The sequence below is a fragment of the Lolium perenne genome, chromosome 7 (assembly GCF_019359855.2).
Source record: "Lolium perenne isolate Kyuss_39 chromosome 7, Kyuss_2.0, whole genome shotgun sequence".
In the NCBI taxonomy this organism is placed as follows: domain Eukaryota; kingdom Viridiplantae; phylum Streptophyta; class Magnoliopsida; order Poales; family Poaceae; genus Lolium; species Lolium perenne.
The window spans coordinates 236,748,267-236,770,525 of record NC_067250.2 but is presented as its reverse complement, the minus strand read 5'-3'; the positions used below and the strand labels follow the sequence as shown (position 1 = coordinate 236,770,525).

At 47.2% G+C, this 22,259-nt stretch overlaps 2 protein-coding genes across 2 annotated transcripts; one reads left to right on the top strand and one right to left on the bottom strand.

Moving 5' to 3' along the window:
• Nucleotides 1–13,356: 13,356 nt before the first annotated feature.
• On the top strand, nucleotides 13,357–14,843 carry LOC127312150 (protein trichome birefringence-like 38). Its single transcript, XM_051342610.2, has 3 exons — nucleotides 13,357–14,023; nucleotides 14,128–14,286; nucleotides 14,372–14,843. The coding sequence occupies exons 1-3, from the start codon at nucleotides 13,386–13,388 to the stop codon at nucleotides 14,688–14,690; spliced, it is 1,116 nt and encodes a 371-aa protein (XP_051198570.1). The 5' UTR covers nucleotides 13,357–13,385; the 3' UTR covers nucleotides 14,691–14,843.
• A 3,002-nt stretch (nucleotides 14,844–17,845) lies between these two features.
• Nucleotides 17,846–22,051, bottom strand: LOC127314008 (GDSL esterase/lipase At5g45910). Its single transcript, XM_051344473.2, has 5 exons — nucleotides 21,400–22,051; nucleotides 21,105–21,320; nucleotides 20,830–20,978; nucleotides 20,480–20,753; nucleotides 17,846–18,385 (listed from the first exon to the last, which is right to left on the bottom strand). The coding sequence occupies exons 1-5, from the start codon at nucleotides 21,665–21,667 to the stop codon at nucleotides 18,159–18,161; spliced, it is 1,134 nt and encodes a 377-aa protein (XP_051200433.1). The 5' UTR covers nucleotides 21,668–22,051; the 3' UTR covers nucleotides 17,846–18,158.
• Between the last annotated feature and the right edge of the window lie 208 nt (nucleotides 22,052–22,259).

Genomic DNA, 22,259 nt, shown 5'->3' with positions numbered 1-22,259 from the left:
AGATAGACACTTGGTAGACCTTGCGCCTACTTATGAAATTGCTGCTGCGCATTTAGTTCGCCTGTTGGAAACTAAATTTGTTAATCTTAATCCTATAATCCAACACATGTTTCTCACACTTGGTGATATGGAAGAAGGGGAAAAGAAAGATTTTGTTTTAGAAACCCTTCTTAGAGAATTTGGTGGTCTAGCAAGAGAAGCTAGAAAGGTCTTTGCTAAATTTAATATGCTTGGTTCTCATACTAATTTTGTTAGTCTCCTTGAAAAGATGGACATGGATAGAATAAGATACACTAATAATATTGATGATGGTGGGGAGATCAAAGCACCAATACCATGTAAACTCTTAGCTATGAATGATGCACTAGAAAATAACTATGCTTGGCTTGTTCCTGAAAATTTGTTTGATGAGAGTAGCACGCCTAAGACTAATGAAAAGGGAGATGCTAAAACTTATGTATCTAATATACTATGCCTGGTTGAGAAAACTCCACACCCCGCTGAGAATGTACCACCCTTTGATAATACTTGATACACACTTTCTGCGCCTAGCTGAAAGGCGTTAAAGAAAAGCGCTTATGGGAGACAACCCATGTTTTTACCTACAGTACTTTGTTTTTATTTTGTGTCTTGAAAGTTGTTTACTACTGTAGCAACCTCTCCTTATCTTAGTTTTGTGTTTTGTTGTGCCAAGTTAAGCCGTTGATAGAAAAGTAAGTACTAGATTTGGATTACTGCGCAGTTCCAGATTTCTTTGCTGTCACGAATCTGGGTCCACCTCCCTGTAGGTAGCTCAGAAAATTAAGCCAATTTACGTGCATGATCCTCAGATATGTACGCAACTTTCATTCAATTTGAGCATTTTCATTTGAGCAAGTCTGGTGCCATTTTAAAATTCGTCAATACGAACTGTTCTGTTTTGACAGATTCTGCCTTTTATTTCGCATTGCCTCTTTTGCTATGTTGGATGAATTTCTTTGATCCACTAATGTCCAGTAGCATTATGCAATGTCCAGAAGTGTTAAGAATTATTGTGTCACCTCTGAATATGTTAATTTTTATTGTGCACTAACCCTCTAATGAGTTGTTTCGAGTTTGGTGTGGAGGAAGTTTTCAAGGATCAAGAGAGGAGTATGATGCAACATGATCAAGGAGAGTGAAAGCTCTAAGCTTGGGGATGCCCCGGTGGTTCACCCCTGCATATATTAAGAAGACTCAAGCGTCTAAGCTTGGGGATGCCCAAGGCATCCCCTTCTTCATCGACAACATTATCAGGTTCCTCCCCTGAAACTATATTTTTATTCCATCACATCTTATGTGCTTTTTCTTGGAGCGTCGGTTTGTTTTTGTTTTTGTTTTGTTTGAATAAAATGGATCCTAGCATTCACTTTATGGGAGAGAGACACGCTCCGCTGTAGCATATGGACAAGTATGTCCTTGGTTTCTACTCATAGTATTCATGGCGAAGTTTCTCCTTCGTTAAATTGTTATATGGTTGGAATTGAAAAATGATACATGTAGTAATTGCTAAAAATGTCTTGGGTAATGTGATACTTGGCAATTGTTGTGCTCATGATTAAGCTCTTGCATCATATGCTTTGCACCCATTAATGAAGAAATACATAGAGCATGCTAAAATTTGGTTTGCATATTTGGTTTCTCTAAGGTCTAGATAATTTCTAGTATTGAGTTTGAACAACAAGGAAGACGGTGTAGAGTCTTATAATGTTTTCAATATGTCTTTTATGTGAGTTTTGCTGCACCGGTTCATCCTTGTGTTTGTTTCAAATAAGCCTTGCTAGCCTAAACCTTGTATCGAGAGGGAATACTTCTCATGCATCCAAAATACTTGAGCCAACCACTATGCCATTTGTGTCCACCATACCTACCTACTACATGGTATTTTCCGCCATTCCAAAGTAAATTGCTTGAGTGCTACCTTTAAAAATTCCATCATTCACCTTTGCAATATATAGCTCATGGGACAAATAGCTTAAAAACTATTGTGGTATTGAATATGTAATTATGCACTTTATCTCTTATTAAGTTGCTTGTTGTGCGATAACCATGTTTACTGGGGACGCCATCAACTATTCATTGTTGAATTTCATGTGAGTTGCTATGCATGTCCGTCTTGTCTGAAGTAAGAGCGATCTACCACCTTATGGTTAAGCATGCATATTGTTAGAGAAGAACATTGGGGCGCTAACTAAAGCCATGATCCATGGTGGAAGTTTCAGTTTTGGACATATATCCTCAATCTCAAATGAGAAAATTATTAATTGTTGTTACATGCTTATGCATAAAAGAGGAGTACATTATCTGTTGTCTATGTTGTCCCGGTATGGATGTCTAAGTTGAAGAATAATCAATAGCGAGAAATCCAATGCGAGCTTTCTCCTTAGACCTTTGTACAGGCGGCATAGAGGTACCCCTTTGTGACACTTGGTCAAAACATGTGCATTGTGATGATCCGGTAGTCCAGGCTAATTAGGAGAAGGTGCGGGCACTATTAGTACACTATGCATGAGGCTTGCAACTTATAAGATATAATTTACATGATACATATGCTTTATTACTAACGTTGACAAAATTGTTTCATGTTTTCAAAATCAAAGCTCTAGCACAAATATAGCAATCGATGCTTTTCCTCTATGGAGGACAATTCTTTTACTTTCAATGTTGAGTCAGTTCACCTATTTCTCTCCACCTCAAGAAGCAAACACTTGTGTGAACTGTGCATTGATTCCTACATACTTTCTTATTGCATTTATTATATTACTCTATGTTGACAATATCCATGAGATATACATGTTACAAGTTGAAAGCAACCGCTGAAACTTAATCTTCTTTTGTGTTGCTTCAATGCTTTTACTTTAAATTATTGCTTTATGAGTTAACTCTTATGCAAGACTTAATTGATGCTTGTCTTGAAGTGCTATTCATGAAAAATCTTTGCTTTATGATTCACTTGTTTACTCATGTCATATACATTGTTTTGATCGCTGCATTCACTACATATGCTTTACAAATAGTATGATCAAGGTTATGATGGCATGTCACTCCAGAAATTATCTGTGTTATCATTTTACCTGCTCGGGACGAGCAGAACTAAGCTTGGGGATGCTGATACGTCTCTGACGTATCAATAATTTCTTATGTTCCATGCCACATTATTGATGTTATCTACATGTTTTATGCACACTTTATGTCATATTCGTGCATTTTCTGGAACTAACCTATTAACAAGATGCCGAAGTGCGATTCTTGTTTCTGCTGTTTTTGGTTTCAGAAATCCTAGTAAGGAAATATTCTCGGAATTGGACGAAATCAACGCCCAGGGGCCTATTTTTCCACGAAGCTTCCAGAAGTCCGAAGACGAAACGAAGAGGGGCCACGAGGCAGCCAAACCCTAGGGCGGCGCGGCCCCTGCCCTGGCCGCGCGGCCCTATGGTCTGGGCCCCTCGCGCCGCCTCTTGACCTACCCTTCCGCCTACTTAAAGCCTCCGTGACGAAACCCCCACTACCGAGAGCCACGATACGGAAAACCTTTCAGAGACGCCGCCAACGCCGATCCCATCTCGGGGGATCCAGGAGATCACCTCCGGCACCCTGCCGGAGAGGGGAATCATCTCCCGGAGGACTCTACGCCGCCATGGTCGCCTCCGGTGTGATGTGTGAGTAGTCTACCCCTGGACTATGGGTCCATAGCAGTAGCTAGATGGTTGTCTTCTCCCCATTGTGCTATCATTGTCGGATCTTGTGAGCTGCCTAACATGATCAAGATCATCTATCTGTAATTCTATATGTTGCGTTTGTTGGGATCCGATGAATAGAGAATACTTGTTATGTTGATTATCAAAGTTATATCTATGTGTTGTTTATGATCTTGCATGCTCTCCGTTACTAGTAGATGCTCTGGCCAAGTAGATGCTTGTAACTCCAAGAGGGAGTATTTATGCTCGATAGTGGGTTCATGCCTGCATTGACACCTAGGACAAGGATGAGAAAGTTCTAAGGTTGTGTTGTGCTGTTGCCACTAGGGATAAAACATTGATGCTATGTCTAAGGATGTAGTTGTTGATTACATTACGCACCATACTTAATGCAATTGTCTGTTGCTTTGCAACTTAAAACTGGAGGGGGTTCGGATGATAACCTGAAGGTGGACTTTTTAGGCATAGATGCAGTTGGATGGCGGTCTATGTACTTTGTCGTAATGCCCAATTAAATCTCACTATACTCATCATGATATGTATGTGCATGGTCATGCCCTCTTTATTTGTCAATTGCCCAACTGTAATTTGTTCACCCAACATGCTGTTTATCTTATGGGAGAGACACCTCTAGTGAACTGTGGACCCCGGTCCAATTCTCTTTACTGAAATACAATCTACTGCAATAATGTTCTACTGTTTTCTGCAAACAATCATCTTCCACACAATACGGTTAATCCTTTGTTACAGCAAGCCGGTGAGATTGACAACCTCACTGTTTCGTTGGGGCAAAGTACTTTGGTTGTGTTGTGCAGGTTCCACGTTGGCGCCGGAATCCCTGGTGTTGCGCCGCACTACATCCCGCCGCCATCAACCTTCAACGTGCTTCTTGGCTCCTCCTGGTTCGATAAACCTTGGTTTCTTTCTGAGGGAAAACTTGCTGCTGTGCGCATCATACCTTCCTCTTGGGGTTCCCAACGAACATGTGAGTTACACGCCATCACCAGTCGGTGAAGTTGCTACCGTTGCTCTTAAGCTTTTCTTTCTCTAGGAACTGGTTAAAATTGATTGGGGACGCCATATCTACAACATATATTTGCAATAGTTTAGACTAATGTTTATGACAAATTGAGTTCAAATTTTAATTCAACATAATTAAAAAACTAGGTGAACTCCCACTCAAAACAATATCCCTCGCATTGTCTTAGTGATCACACGAACCAAATCCACCACACCAAGTCCGATCATCACGAGATGAGATGTAACTTCAATGGCGAACACTCAAAGTGTTCATCATATCAATCATATGATTCATGCTCTACCTTTCGGTATCACGTGTTCCGAGACCATGTCTGTACATGCTAGGCTCGTCAAGGCCACCTTAGTATCTGCATGTGCAAAACTGGCTTGCGCCCGTTGTATGCACTTGTTGAGTCTATCACACCCGATCATCACGAGATGCTTCGAAACGACAAGTCTTGGCAACGGTGCTACTAAGGATGAACACTTTATTATCTTGATATTTTAGTGAGAGGGATCATCTTATAATGCTACCATCGCGATCTAAGCAAAATAAGATGCATAAAGGATTAACATCACATGCAGTTCATATGTGATATGATATGGCCCTTTTGTCTTTGCGCCTTTGATCTTCATCTCCAAAGCACGGACATGATCTCCATCATCAACGGGCATGATCTCCATCATCGTCGGCGAAGCACCAAGGTCAATGGCGCCGTCTTCATGATTGTCCTCCATGTAGCAACTATTACAACTACTTTGAAATACTACTCAACATGAAATTTAAAGACAACCATAAGGCTCCTGCCGGTTGCCACAATACAATAATGATCATCTCATACATAGTCATCATCACATTATGGCCATATCACATCACCAAACCCTGCAAAAACAAGTTAGACGTTCTCTAATTTGGTTTGCATATTTTACGTGGTTTAGGGTTTTCGAGTGAGATCCAATCTACCTACAAACATGAACCACAACGGTGATACTAGTGTTGTCAATAGAAGAGTAAATTGAATCTTCACTATAGTAGGAGAGACAGACACCCGCAAAGCCACTTATGCAATACAAGTTGCATGTCGAGCGTGGAGCAAATCTCATGAACGCGGTCATGTAAAGTTAGCCTGAGCCGCTTCATCCCACTATGCCACAAAGATGCAAAGTACTCAAACTAAAGACAACATAAGCATCAACGCCCACAAAACCATTGTGTTCTACTCGTGCAACCATCTATGCATAGACACGGCTCTGATACCACTGTAGGGATTCGTTGCATAGAAAACAAAAAATTTCCTACCGCGAGAATGCAATCCAAGCCAAGATGCAATCTAGAAGACGGGAGCAACGAGGAGATGATCGAGACTCACCCTTGAAGATTTCCAAAGCCTACAAGATGAGGCTCTTGTTGCTGTGGTAGACGATCACTTGCCGCTTGCAAAAGCGCGTAGAAGATCTTGATCACGGCGCCACGATCGGGCAGCACCTCCGTACTCGGTCACACGTTCGGTGTTGATGAAGACGACGTCCTTCTCCCCGTTCCAGCGGGCAGCGGAAGTAGTAGCTCCTCCTTGAATCCGGCAGCACGACGGCGTGGTGGCGGTGACAATGGAGAACTCCGGCGGAGCTTCGCTAAGCGGTTGCGGGAGAGGTGGAGGAGAGGGGGCGGCTAGGGTTTGGGAGAGGGGGGCGCCGGCCACTATAGGGTGCGGCCACCTTGTGGTCTTAGGGTGGCCGGCCCCCTCCCCTTGTCCCTCATTATATAGGTGGAACACCCAAGAGTTGGTCTACAAGTCTTCGAATAAGACCCCAAACCAAAACCTTCCATATGACATGAAACCTACCCAAGGTGGGATTCCCACTTGAGGTGGGATTCCCACCTTTCCTTGGGAGGGGGTGGCCGGCCACCTTAGGTGGAGTCCACCTGGGACTCCACCCCCTAGGGTTGGCCGGCCATGGTGGTGGAGTCCCTCCGGGACTCCGCCTTCCAAAGTGATTTCTTCCGGACTTTTCTAGAACCTTCTAGAACGTTCCATAAATGCACCGGATCATTTTCAAACTTGGAATATGACTTCCTATATATGAATCTTATTCTCCGGACCATTCCGGAACTCCTCGTGATTTCCGGGATCCCATCCGAGACTTCGAACAATACTTCGAACTCCATTCCATATTCAAGTTCTACTATTACAACATCAAACCTTAAGTGTGTCACCCTACGGTTCGCGAACTATGTAGACATGGTTGAGATCTCTCTCCGACCAATAACCAATAGCGGGATCTGGAGATCCATAATGGCTCCCACATATTCAACGATGACTTAGTGATCGAATGAACCATTCACATACGATACCAATTCCCTTTGTCACGCGATATTTTACTTGTCCGAGGTTTGATCATCGGTACCACTCTATACCTTGTTCAACCTCGTCTCCTGACAAGTACTCTTTACTCGTACCGTGGTATGTGGTCTCTTATGAACTTATTCATATGCTTGCAAGACATTAGACGACATTCCACCGAGAGGGCCCAGAGTATATCTATCCGTCATCGGGATGGACAAATCCCACTGTTGATCCATATGCCTCAACTCATACTTTTCGGATACTTAATCCCACCTTTATAACCACCCATTTACGCAGTGGCGTTTGATGTAATCAAAGTACCTTTCCGGTATAAGTGATTTACATGATCTCATGGTCGAAAGGACTAGGTAACTATGTATCGAAAGCTTATAGCAAATAACTTAATGACGTGATCTTATGCTACGCTTAATTGGGTGTGTCCATTACATCATTCATATAATGATATAACCTTGTTATTAATAACATCCAATGTTCATGATTATGAAACTAATCATCTATTAATCAACAAGCTAGTTAAGAGGCTTACTAGGGACTCATTGTTGTTTACATAACACACATGTATCAATGTTTCGGTTAATACAATTATAGCATAGTATATAAACATTTATCATAAACATAAAGATATATAATAACCACTTTTATTATTGCCTCTTGGGCATATCTCCAACATGGATAATGGCTCTAGCTGCGGGTATATATGTGCCAAAGGGTCCCAATCTTGGTTCTCCATGTTTATATGTCCTAAACAAACCTAAAAGAATGAAAAAGTACATTGGTGCACCCTCGCGCGGAGAAATCTAGGGGGGTAGACCCGCCGGGGCACACATTCCGCTGTTTTGCGGGGAGGAGGGGGAAGAACGACCGCCGGAGCACCGGAACCCCACCAAATCTTGCATGTGGACCTATGATATGTGTGAAAGTGTGGTGCAAGGTGTAATAAAGTAGCTGCCCTAAACACTAAACCCTAAACTGGGGAGGCTTCGAGCTCTAAACCCCTCTAGACCCCCAAACCATTAACTACACGTGCTGACACCGGAGCTGCAAAACCATGCATCATAAACCCTAACCCTAAACCCTAAACCTATACCTAACCATAAATCCTTACCTTGAACCTAAACCCTAGACCTACCACCTAACCCTACACCTAACCCTAACCAGTAGATCAGGCACACCCTCGATCGTGTGATGATGGCTCTAGCTGCAGGTATATGTGCCAAAGGGCCCCAATCTTGGTTCTCCATGTGTATATATCCTAAACAAACCTAAAAGACTGAAAACGTACATTGGTGCACCCTCGTGCGGAGAAATCTAGGGGGTAGACCCGCCGGGGCACACATTCCGCTGTTTTGGGGGGATGAGGGGGAGAACGACCGCCAGAACACCGGAACCCCCCAAATATTGCATGTGGACCAATTATATGTGTGAAAGTGTGGTGCAAGGTGTAATGGTGCAAAAGTAGCTCCCCTAAACCCTAAACCCTAAACTGGGGAGGCTTCGAGCCCTAAACCCCTCTAGACCCCCAAACCATTAACTACACGTGCTGACACCGGAGCTGCAAAACCATGCATCATAAACCCTAACCCTAACCCTAAACCCTAAACCTATACCTAACCATAAATCCTTACCTTAAACCTAAACCCTAGCCCTACCCCGTAAACCCTAGCCCTAACCCTACACCTAACCCTAACCAGTAGATCAGGCACACCCTCGATCGTGTGATAATGGCTCTAGCTGCGGGTATATGTGCCAAAGGGTCCCAATCTTGGTTCTCCATGTGTATATGTCCTAAACAAACCTAAAATAATGAAAAAGTACATTGGTGTCGCGGAGAAATCTAGGGGGTAGACCCGCCGGGGCACACATTCCGCTGTTTTGGGGGAGGAGGGGGAGAACTACCGCTGGAACACCGGAAGCCCACCAAATCTTGCATGTGGACCTATGATATGTGTGAAAGTGTGGTGCAAGGTGTAATGGTGCAAAAGTAGCTCCCCTAAACCCTAAACCCTAAACTGGGGAGGCTTCGAGCCCTAAAACCCCTCTAGACCCCCAAACCATTAACTACACGTGCTGACACCGGAGCTGCAAAACCATGCATCATAAACCTTAACCCTAACCCTAAACCCTAAACCTATACCTAACCAGAAATCCTTACCTTGAACCTAAACCCTAGCCCTACCCCCTAAACCCTAGCCCTAACCCTACACCTAACCCTAACCAGTAGATCAGGCACACCCTCGATCGTGTGGATAATGGCTCTAGCTGCGGGTCAGCCCGGGCGTTCGGTCTGTTCGGTTTGCTCGGTCCGGTCTTTTCGGTCTTTGGAAATTTTGGCCATCTAGAAATGCTACCCATATTACCTTCGGCCTTTTCGGTTTTTCTGTATTCGGTCTTCGGTTATTTCGGTTCAGTCTTCGGTCATGACCATATAGACCAAATTGAGAAAATGAGACATCAGATTCATTTTGTTTTGAGATTTCTAATAGCACAAGTATATCAAAATGGCAGCACAACGCCATGAGTATTCCAAACATTTCACTTTGGTGGATAGTACGAGCGGCACAAAACTAAATAGATGTACTAGTAGCAGAAAAACAAACCAAGCAGAGCACAAATCCAAGTATTCTAGTCATTTATGACAGCAAACTGTCTACAAAATGAGCGCTCCAGCAGCACGATTGCAGAAAGCAATTCAACTCCGTCGTTCCCGACTCCCCATTCACAGTGTCGCTCGTCGCGTGGTGGTGTGCCTTGCGGGCGTGCGGCTGCTGACGCCTGGGGTTGGAGATGCTGCGAAGTGGCGGGGGTTGGCTGGGTGGGTGGAGGCGCGGTGGTTTGGCGGCGGCGCTTGTGGCTGCTGGCGCCCAGGTTGGAGATGTGGCGGCGGTGCTCTCTATAGCTTGTTGGCTAGGTCTGGGAGAGAAGTTAGAAGAGAGGAATAGGTAAGGAACGGGAAGAGGATGGGGATAATGGGCTGCTGCAGGGAATACACGGCATATGGGCTGGGCTGATGCGATGTGCTAGGATAAGCTCGGTCTATACGGTCGTATCGGTCTCCTTCGAGCGACAACCGAACAGTGCCAGAAATGTTCGGTCTTTCGTTTCTCAAGACCGAAGTAGTAACCGAAGACCGAACTTTTCATCATTTCGGTTTTGGTCTCGGTTATTTCGGCTTCGGTCTTCGGTTTCGGTTTTTTGTGCCCGGCCAGAGCTGCGGGTATATGTGCCAAAGGGTCCCAATCTTGGTTCTCCATGTGTATATGTCCTAACCTTAAAGAATGAAAAAGTACATTGGTGCACCCTCGTGCGGAGAAATCTAGGGGGGTAGACCCGCCGGGGCACACATTCCGCTGTTTTGGGGGGAGGAGGGGGAGAACGACCGCCGAAACACCGGAACCCCACCAAATCTTGCATGTGGACCTATGATATGTGTGAAAGTGTGGTGCAAGGTGTAATGGTGCAAAAGTAGCTCCCCTAAACCCTAAACTAGGGAGGCTTCGAGCCCTAAACCCCTCTAGACCCCCAAACCATTAACTACACGTGCTGACACCGGAGCTGCAAAACCATGCATCATAAACCTTAACCCTAACCCTAAACCCTAAACCTATACCTAACCAGAAATCCTTACCTTGAACCTAAACCCTAGCCCTACCCCTAAACCCTAGCCCTAACCCTACACCTAACCCTAACCAGTAGATCAGGCACACCCTCGATCGTGTGGATAATGGCTCTAGCTGCGGGTATATGTGCCAAAGGGTCCCAATCTTGGTTCTCCATGTGTATATGTCCTAAACAAACCTAAAAGAATGAAAAAGTACATTGGTGCACCCTCGTGCGGAGAAATCAAGGGGGGTAGACCCGCCGGGGCACACATTCCGCTGTTTTGGGGGGGGGAGGGGGAGAACGACCGCCGGAACACCGGAACCCCACCAAATCTTGCATGTGGACCTATGATATGTGTGAAAGTGTGGTGCAAGGTGTAATGGTGCAAAAGTAGCTCCCCTAAACCCTAAACTGGGGAGGCTTCGAGCCCTAAACCCCTCTAGACCCCCAAACCATTAACTACACGTGCTGACACCGGAGCTGCAAAACCATGCATCATAAACCTTAACCCTAACCCTAAACCCTAAACCTATACCTAACCAGAAATCCTTACCTTGAACCTAAACCCTAGCCCTACCCCTAAACCCTAGCCCTAACCCTACACCTAACCCTAACCAGTAGATCAGGCACACCCTCGATCGTGTGGATAATGGCTCTAGCTGCGGGTATATGTGCCAAAGGGTCCCAATCTTGGTTCTCCATGTGTATATGTCCTAAACAAACCTAAAAGAATGAAAAAGTACATTGGTGCACCCTCGTGCAGAGAAATCTAGGGGGTAGACCCACCGAGGCACACATTCCGCTGTTTTGGGGGGGGAGGGGGAGAACGACCGCCGGAACACCGGAACCCCACCAAATATTGCATGTGGACCTATGATATGTGTGAAAGTGTGGTGCAAGGTGTAATGGTGCAAAAGTAGCTCCCCTAAACCCTAAACTGGGGAGGCTTCGAGCCCTAAACCCCTCTAGACCCCCAAACCATTAACTACACGTGCTGACACCGGAGCTGCAAAACCATGCATCATAAACCTTAACCCTAACCCTAAACCCTAAACCTATACCTAACCAGAAATCCTTACCTTGAACCTAAACCCTAGCCCTACCCCCTAAACCCTAGCCCTAACCCTACACCTAACCCTAACCAGTAGATCAGGCACACCCTCGATCGTGTGGATAATGGCTCTAGCTACGGGTATATGTGCCAAAGGGTCCCAATCTTGGTTCTCCATGTGTATATGTCCTAAACAAACCTAAAAGAATGAAAAAGTACATTGGTGCACCCTCGTGCGAAGAAATCTAGGGGTAGACCCGCCGGGGCACACATTCCGCTGTTTTGGGGGGGGGAGGAGGGGGAGAACGACCGCCAGAACACCGAAACCCCACCAAATCTTGCATGTGGACCTATGATATGTGTGAAAGTGTGGTGCAAGGTGTAATGGTGCAAAAGTAGCTCCCCGGTGTGACCTTCCTCACATTTGGGCGATAACACTTAGGAGATTTTCCGAAGAGCGGATTGCTACGAAACCCTGATATATGTGGGGGGATGAACATGGAGAGTAATTTTGTATTGCACATTTTCTAATAAATATTCATCAAAAAGAAAAAATAATTAAGAAAATAAATATAAGTATTAGATGAAATAAAATAGAAAGAAAAACAAAAAAATGTTTTTGGCGCACGACAAAGATGGGAATGCACGGCAAAGAGGCCTTTGCCGTGCAACAAGGGTGCCCTCACGGCAAAGGTAGCGGCACGGCACCGTCCAGAGCCATTTCCGTGCAGCCAGTCTTTGCCGTGCGGCTTGTAGGATCTTTGCCGTCGTAGTTACTTTGCCGTGCGCTTTAGCTAGTCTTTGCCGTGCGCAATATCGTTGTCGTGCGCCGCTGCTGACGTTGCAGTGTATGTCTTCTTTGCCGTGGGCTGCTCTCATACTTTGCCGTGCAAGTAATCTTTGCCGTGCGTGCTAGTTGCTGCGAACAGCAAATATGTCTTTGCCGTGCAGCAGTTCACGGCAAAGATTGGCTGGACGGCAGCGGCCTTTTTTTCCCGTAGTGCCATAGGTATGTTGTATAGAAGTTTCAGATTTTTTTTTGCAATTTGTACAAATGAAGCTGATCGTATAATCTCACCTAATGCAGTGATCCTATACAAGTCTTCCCCAAGAAAACTTTTGGGTGTTCCAATCCAAATGACGACCACACAAGATCAAGATTAATATTGGCAGCCAGTTGGCAGGCAGGCAGGCAGGCAGGCAGATTAACAAGATGATATAGGAATTCCAGTGATAATATGGGTCCTCGATCCTGCACCTTTCACACTTTTGTAATCTGTGCTCGCACGCACCCAAGTGCTTTGAGATCCACGCTGCATACAATTTGCTCGCTTCGCCTTCACGTGTCCTGCCCGGATAAGCGGGGCCGCCGTCAAACGGTCAAACCCCAGTCCATTTCCCTCTCCCGCGCACATGCATATGCAGGACGACCTTGACGCGCCTCTTTCCGTCTTTCGAACACAGCTCCCAGTTCTTAACTTCAGTTCCACTCCAGGCAGATCTGTACGTACACCATCGGCACCCGTGCGTCCCCGGTGGCCAGATCTGCTTCAGAACGACGCGATCGGGTGTATATATGGCGTGCTGCCCGCCGTACACGCCTTCCTCGTCTCCCATCGCGTGGTGGAAACCATGGCTAAGGGCCTGGCACTGTCGTCTTCGCCGCGTGCCAGGTTCCGCCATGGCTGCGCGCTGATGGCCGTCGTGCTGCTAGCAGAGGCCGTGCTGGGGCGTGGCAGCTCGGCAGCCGGGTCGTGCGACCTGTTCCAGGGCCGGTGGGTGGCGGACGCGTCGTACCCAATGTACGACGCCGCGAGCTGCCCCTTCGTGCCGGACGTCTTCGACTGCCGCCGCAACGGCCGGCCGGACTCCACCTACCTGAAGCTCCGGTGGAGCCCCGCCGGCTGCCGCCTCCCGAGGTTCGACGGGCTGGACTTCCTGCGGCGGTGGCGCGGGAAGACGGTGATGTTCGTGGGGGACTCGCTGAGCATGAACCAGTGGGCCTCGCTCGCCTGCATGCTCCACGCCGCCGCGCCGGACCCCGCCCGCGTCTCCTTCACCAAGGGCGACCCCGTCTCCTCCGTCCGCTTCGAGGACTACGACCTGTCGGTGGTGCTCTACTTCAGCAGGTTCCTGGTGGACGTCGCCGAGGTGGACGGCGGCCGCGTCCTCAAGCTCGACTCGATGCAGGCCGCGTCGTCCTGGCTAGGCGCGCACCTGCTCGTCTTCAACACCTGGCACTGGTGGACCTACAGGGGCGCGAGCCAAGTGTATGCGCGCAGTCTATCACTGTACTTATAGTCTTATACACGTATTGCCGTGGTGAAATACAGGTATATTCAGTTATTTTTTTCCGAATGTTTATGCGCTGCAGATGGGACTACATGCAGGAGGGGAACAGAACGTACCGCGACATGGACCGGCTCGCCGCCTTCACCAAGGGCCTCTCCACCTGGGCGAGCTGGGTGGACGCCAACGTCGACACGGCGCTCACAAGGGTCGTGTACCAGGGCGTCTCCCCGAGCCACTACATGTGAGTTCATCACACCCAAATCCCAATCGCAACACTCGTTTAAACACAAACTGTAATGCAACTCTGCTCCACAATCTATATACAGGTCCAAGGAGCAGGAGACCGACGGGGCGGCGCCGGCGTCGGGGGGCTGCTTCCAGCAGACGCGGCCGCTGCAGGTAACCACGGACGGCGACGAGGCGGCGTTCCCGGAGCAGGTGGTCGTGCGGGGGATGATCGCCTCCATGTCGACGCCGGTGTCGCTGCTGGACGTCACCGCGCTCTCGCAGCTCAGGATCGACGCGCACCCGTCGGTGTACGGCGGGCCTGGGCGCGACGGCATGGACTGCACGCACTGGTGCATCGCCGGCCTGCCCGACGCCTGGAACCACATCCTCTACGCCATGCTGCTCGACCAAAGATGAAGCAGCTTAAGCTGGCTCCGTGTCGCCTTATCGACTGACGGCGGCATGGCAGTGTAATCTAAGGCTAATTTAAAGCCTCCAAAAATTGTGTGAGGCCTGCGATTGATAATTAGCACTCATCATTGAGGAAGATTGTTGTTAATAACTTAAGGGCTTGAATCTGAAGGCACAAGAATGGCTAGCAGTCGTAGTGCTGTGCGTACGACATTTTGCTGTCCGAAGCAAGCGCATGGCCCTTGGATCACGACGTTTCAGCAAATGTGCGACCACTTTTGCTTCGATGTCCCCCCTTCATTCAAACTGCGGTGAACTGAAACACATAAATGATTAAGATCTTTTTTTGTAACCAGGGGCGCAATGATTAGAAGTGAATAAAAGGACATAATTACAAGCCCTAGAGTAGCTAGGGATGCAGATAACGGTGCTCGTTGAAAACTAAAACGTTTGTGGATTCATATTTGCTGCTAGGAACATTGAGTACACCTAGTATATCTATAGAATTGGTATGGATTTTTTGAGGACTAAAAAAAGAAGGCATAGAAAAACTTACCCCTTCAAGTTTCGGTAAGGGGGAACACTGAAGCAAACCTCATGCTCAACACATCACTTCAGAGCTAGGGCCTAGGGCTAACATATTGCTTTATACTAAAAAAAACGACATTCAAAAGTTCCAAAAAATCTTTAAAAGCAGGCATAATCCTAAGGTGAAACTCGTTGTATTAGGCTACATAATATTAACGGCCAGCAGAGCTTCAAAGCGCTCCCTCTAAAACCAAACGGCCAGAGAAAAACACGGGTGCGCACGATCGAAATCCACCCGATCCAGCAATCTCCAGGCATGTCATCCATTTGGAGTTCGCCGGCGGAGCTTTCCGGAACCCGACTGTCCAGCCAGATCGTTGAAGACACAACTAGTGGATCAACATCTTAGCGCGAATTGGAATCCTAGGACAGCCACCTTTATGCGCCGGACCAGCAGCCCCCTCGCCGCCGATCATGTTCAGAATCCAACTTCTAAGAGCATCTCCACTCGTCTCCCCGATGAGGCCCCCGAGCGACGTTTTTCCCATCCGGACGGCGAAATTCGGCCCAGTCGCGCCCCCGGTTCCTCGTTTTCGTCCGAATTTGGCCCTTCATCCATCCGGCGAGCCCACGCCATCCCCGGCCCCCCGGGGACCTATCGGGGACTCCGGACGAGTGAAAAGCGGGGAAGGGCCCGATCTGTTGGTGACTCGACACACGAACCCCACCGCCACCTCGCTCAAAATCTCCCCCACCCCTTGTATCTCTCTCGCCGCCGGCACCACCCCGCCGGCTTGTTGCCCAGATTCCGCCGTCCCTCCTTCCCCACCTGCCTATATTCCGCCGTCTTTCGACGACGGCCTATCTGGCCGCTCTTCCGCCGGCCTGTTTTCCGACTTTGGCCTACTCCTCGTCGCTTGCAGCTCGGGTTGCCTCGACCACGCCCGTCAGGTGTTCGTCCATTTGCCTCGCCGGTCATGGACTCGGACGAAGAGGAGGAGCAGATGTTCGTCGAGCTTATGCGAGAAGAGATGGCAGCCGCCGCCCAAGACGAGGAGCACATGATGATCCTCGGTTGCTTGTCAAGCATGTACGCCGGACTGGCAACTGGTCGACGTGGTGGGTCGGCACCAGGTCGCCGAAAGTGCAAGCCGAGACAGCGAATGGAGGGCTACTGCATGTTGTACGCCGACTACTTCGCCGACAATCCATTGCACGGTGAGAGTGTTTTCCGGCGTCGTTTCTGGATGAGCAGAAAGCTATTTCTGCAAATTGTGTATGCCATCCGAGACTTTGACCCCTACTTCGGATGCAAGGCGGATTGCACTGGTTTGGTTGGATTTTCGCCACTGCAGAAGTGCACAGCGGCTATGAGGATGCTGGCGTATGGAGCTCCCGGTGATAGTGCAGATGACTATCTTCGGATGGCGGAGTCCACCGCCCTTGATTGTTTCTACCGGTTCTGCAGGGTCGTCATAGCAGTGTTCGGGGACTATTACTTGAGATCACCCACTGTCGAAGACACTCAGAGGATCCTTGCAACAAATGAAGCTAGGGGTTTTCCAGGGATGCTTGGAAGCATTGACTGCATGCATTGGCAATGGAAGAACTGTCCGTTTGCGTGGCAGGGAATGTACAAGGGTCACAAAAAAGGCTGCACTGTGATACTTGAAGCAGTGGCTACCCATGATCTCTGGATTTGGCACTCTTTCTTTGGTATGCCTGGATCCAACAATGCCATCAACGTCCTAAACTGCTCCCCGGTCTTTTCCAAGCTTGTTGAGGGTCATGCTCCCCCGGTGGACTGTGATCAATGGTCGGCACTACAACAAAGGATACTACCTTGCAGACGGTATCTATCCAAAGTGGGCAACATTTGTGAAGACTATCTCGAAACCTAGCACCCCCAAACTTTGCGAGTTTGTCAAGAAACAAGAAGCTTGCCGAAAAGACGTCGAGCGTGCATTTGGTGTCCTCCAGCAGAGATTTGCTGTCGTCCGGTTCCCCGCTATGACTTGGTCCAAAGATCAGATGTGGGAGGTGATGAACTGTTGTGTGTGCCTACACAATATGATTACTGAAAATGAGCGAAAACATCCGGTTCCTCTGGCTGAGCAACAAGCACCATATGAGAGAGAGGGTCCTCCTGCACAGCCTAATCACCAGGTGCCTCCATCATGGGCCGCCTTCATTGCTATGCGCCAGGAGATTCGAGACTCTACAATGCATCAGCTGCTGCAAGATGATCTGGTGGCGCACATATGGACGCTTCGAGGCAACGCCAACGCCGACGCCAATTAGTCTGTCATAATTTGTTTGAAAAATTGTGAAATTGTGTGATTCATTTGTTTCAGCACTTGTTAAACATTGTACTGATTATCGCCGAATTTGTTTCAGCAATTTTCGTACTCTTGATCGCCGAACTTGTTAAATTTGTTTGAAATATGTCAAATGGTCGAGGTTGGGGGTTTCCTGCGGTGGGGTGGGGGGGGGGGGGGGTGGAACTTCGGCGCTCCCAGGCCAAATCTTCCTCCAATCCGGACAAAAATTTCGCCGGATTTGGGCGTGGGAAGCGCCAACGAGTGGAGATGATCAGCATAACGTCTCTATTGAAGTCAGTGGCCCATTACACGTACGGAGTAATATATTTCAGACAACAGTTGATTTAAGAACCATACTGCTAGTGCTTTTGATCAACAAGTCAGATGCTAGACATGATCATACTGAGCATCATATTGAACCACTTTGTACAATACATTTTGTTACTTATACCATTAATTTCTTCCTATCTCACCCCTCTTTAACTGACTGCGATGAACTCGAACAAAATGGATCGAGATATACATCCAACTATATGGAACTACCTTATCAGCTCGGCAGCTCCGATTCGGTGTGCTATTTTGATACACTCTAGAGGCACAATAGGCCAAGCGACTATGTAGATGCTCAGGAAGACTGTATGACAGGCTCATCCGTGAATGGGCCGTGCAACCAACCTCTGGCAATATGTCCATATGCGGCTTCCGTCAAGTGAATCCCATCCCAGCTCCAATGTGTCTTCGGATCAGCACACATCGTAGCACCACGCTCACCACACTTGGCTGTCAGATTGAAGTTGTAAGGACCCTGCCCAGGAGCGCCACAGCATGCTCTAGGCGGCTGTTTGTGAAATCCTACATCAAGAGCATAAATATTAGGTCCTTCTGCATTCTTTTGGCAGAAAAAATTGTTAGCCGCTTCTTGGAACATATTTACACCTTATTTATACAAGCAATCACACATTTTAACCCCTTATCACGTAGTAGTCAAGACAGGCTATCAGTGTATACTGCTACTGTGCCCCTGATGCAGAGATGAGAGGCTCATGACTGAATGTGTCCCATCGTTTGATGTCCTGAAAGCGACCATTACAACCTTCCTTTTGTTATTTGTTCAGAGTGTTGCCTAAACTAGAGCTAGAGGTACATGTTTCAAAAAGAGTATGAAAAGAGAAAAAATATGAAAATATAGATAGGTAGATGATGAGTTCAGCTAACTTATCGGCTTCTGGTGTTTGTGTTTCTAGTGGTAAGGACATGAAGAAAAGTTTGTTATTTAGAAATCTCACAATCTCAACAGTTGGTACCAGAATACCAGCATATAGCTAACCTATTTTTCAAAATTGTCATACTGCAAGACGACGTCTAAAATCCCAATTTAGCAGCATCCTTGTGCAGAAGTAATTTCTGCTTCAGGACTCGCAACTCTTTGTTTGTACTTTGTAGTATGGCATGATATACTAATACACACATATCTTTGATGTTCAATAGATATACATTCCAGCTTCCTAGGATTTGCTTTCGGCATGAGGTTAGGTTTTCTCTTAATGGGTAGATCTGAATTCTCATTTCCCAATTGAGAACAAGTCTACTTATGTTGTCAACAATTTAATACATGTTTCATTTTTATATAATTCCGATCCCTTAAATGGCAAGGTCAAGTTGTGAGCTGCCCATGTTGTATGTGCAAATTGTGCCACAGCTTTTCAGAACATGCACAACAAAGAGCATGGAGATCTTGCAGTAATAGGTCTAGTTCCCAATGATGGAAGAGTTTGGTAAAAGGTAAGTTTTGAGCTGCCTATGTTGTATGGGCAAAAGAAAATCCGTAAAACAAAGATTTATTACAAGAATTGTCCCACAGCTTTTGAGAACATGCACAACTAAGGAGAATAGAGAGGTCGCTTCCCAATGTTCAGAAAAACTACTCTCGATTCCAATTTAGTCAAAAGTCAACATCTTCTAAGTTTGACCAATGTTAACAATATGAACATTTACAACACCAAACCAATATCAATAGATCCACCATAAAATATATTTTCACAACATACTTATTTAATATTGTACCTGTTGATACTTTATAATATATATTTGGTGAAACTAAGTAAGCTTTCATTTTTGACTAAATTTAACGCCTTATTCATTAAATATATTTTCATAGTATACTTATTTAATACTGTAGTTGTTGATATATTTTAATACTCCCTCATTGCCGAAATGTAGTGCATATAAGTTTTTTTTAAGTCAGGGGACATATATTTGGTCAAACTTAGAAAGCTTTGACTTTTGATTAAATATATATCCTTGTCAAATGAAATATATTTTCATAGTATATTTATTTAATATTGTAGTTGTTGATATTTTATAATATACTATTTGGTCAAACTTAGTATACTTTGACTTTTAACTAACTTTGTACGCCTTATGCATTGGAGGTAGTAGTATGTGAAATCTCGATAGTAACATTGAGCAATAAATAGTACTACGTATAGCTTACTTATTTAGCTGATGGGAAAGTTCTATTACTCTTGGCCTCTACATCATGTTTAAATACGTAAATAGTATACTGTTAGTAGATGAGAGATTGTACAAGATGGTAACCCAAGTAACTTCTTTCTATCTCCGTAATTCGTATAGTAAAGGTATAGCTTGTCACATCTAAACGCACCAAAGATAAACGACACTGGCTAAGATACCCGGGAACCTACACCTAGATGCCCTAAATCTGAACTATCGGCAATATTTATTGCATCTCAATTTTGACTATTGATTCCACGGCGAATATGGATTAGGAATATCAGGAAATGTTAAATCTGTCTTCAAACTTAGCACTAGCCTTCAGTAATATAATATCAGGCTCCTAAAGTTTGTAGCCTAGTACTGAACTAGTAACATCAACAATATCTCGTGACCAAATAACAGCACAAATAAAAGAACCTCGGAACTCACCGAACTTCTCAGCATTAAGCAAGAACTGGATAACCGGTGTGAAGTAATCCCCATATATGATCCTCACGCCAGGATGCTTGGCCCGGAGCTTCTGTAGCGCACGCTTGAGCATTGCATTGTGCACCCATGAGAACGTGTTGAAACGCTTGAGGCAGCCGCTACGCGTGCCGTACCCCTCTTTAGGGTCAACATACATGGTCAAGTACACTGGAAAGCATCCAGACGGCATCACTCCAGGCACAATCAAATCCTTTGCCCCCTCAGCAATCAATTGCTGCATCGCACACAAGGTATTAGAACAAAGCTACCTTCTTTGGCACGCTGGAAACCAGTAAAGACGAAAATGTTACCTCAACACCATCTGAGATGCCCTGAACTACATGAGGCATCAGCTGGTAGGCGTCCTTGAGGTCCTTCCCGGCGAAGAGCGGCGCGTTGTAGTCGTTTCCACCAAATTCCCCGACGACAAACAGAGACTTGGCAAAGAAGTCCTTGCACTCTTCAGATACAAGTGAAGAGGAACAAACGACCACGTCCGATGCACGTCAGTATCAAATATCGACATCCATGAAACGGAAGTACGTAAAGAATCGGTTTTTTTTTTTTTTTTTTTGTATTTTTGTACCTTGAGTGGAGTTGCAAAAGGTGGGCTTAAGGTCGCGCAGCCACTGGATTTGGGTGAAGAGGGAGCCGGAGTTCCAGACGAACTTGCCGAGCCCGCGCTTCTGGAAGAAGTCGGTGTCGAGCGCCGTGGCGCCGGTGACGGCGAGGTTGGCGCCCTGCGCGAAGCTGGCGTTCTTGGCCTTGGACGGGGGCAGCAGCGGCAGCCCGAACTCCTGCGCTGCAGGCACCAGGAAAATCCATCAAATCTTGGTGACCCGGGACACGGCGAAGAAGGGGGACTCAATCTGCGGAATTACCGATGAAATCGATGACGAGGCGGCCGTCGGAGCAGCGGCCCGTGGGGTAGCCGAAGTAGGACTGGCCGTAGGGCGGCCGCGCCGTGGCCAGGTAGTCCGGGACGCCCTCCGTCACCAGGTTCCCGGCGTCCACCAACGAGTCCCCGAAATTGAACACCGCGTTGTACTTCCCGGCGTCCGCCGCCGCCGCGAGAAGGAGCTGCAGCGCCACCGCGAGAATTGCCGCCGCCGTCCTCCAGGCGGAGCATCTCCTCCTCGCCGGCGCCATTACCCGTTGTTCCCCCGTGGTCCGGCCAGGAAACTTTGGGCGAGGGGAGTTGGAGAGGGGAGGAGGAAGAAGGTTTCTTTGGCTCGGTTTCTTGGCTTGGGGCGGTTACTAGTAGCTTCCCGTGGGCGCGGCGCGGCGCTTGTCTGCTTCTTGCCGAGGGGAGTGAGAGGCCACTACGACCATGAAGATGGAGTCAGGCTGGTCTCCTGTTGCTGCGCGGTGGAGTCAGATCCTTGTTACAGCTCCATTTGATTCCACTCCCAGCTGCGGCGCCCTCACTGGCTAGCTCGGTGATGGGCCGGTGTTTGGGGACGGATGGCCTTTGCTGCTGGGAGTGGCGACGATGAGGTGGTGCCGGGAGTGGCGCATTGACTGATAGCAGCCGTGGTGGTGGTATTGAATGCGGGCGTGGGTGCAACACCGGGACGGCACGGGGAGGATCGCTGGGGGACAGGAGTCACGGAGGTTAATGCTGGGTTAGCACGTGTCAACGTGTTGCCTCTCGAAGACGGAATCATCCTGCGACCATCTCCAACATTACTGCGACCATTTTGCACGTTTAAATTGTTCGCGAGCGTCTGTTTATGTTGTA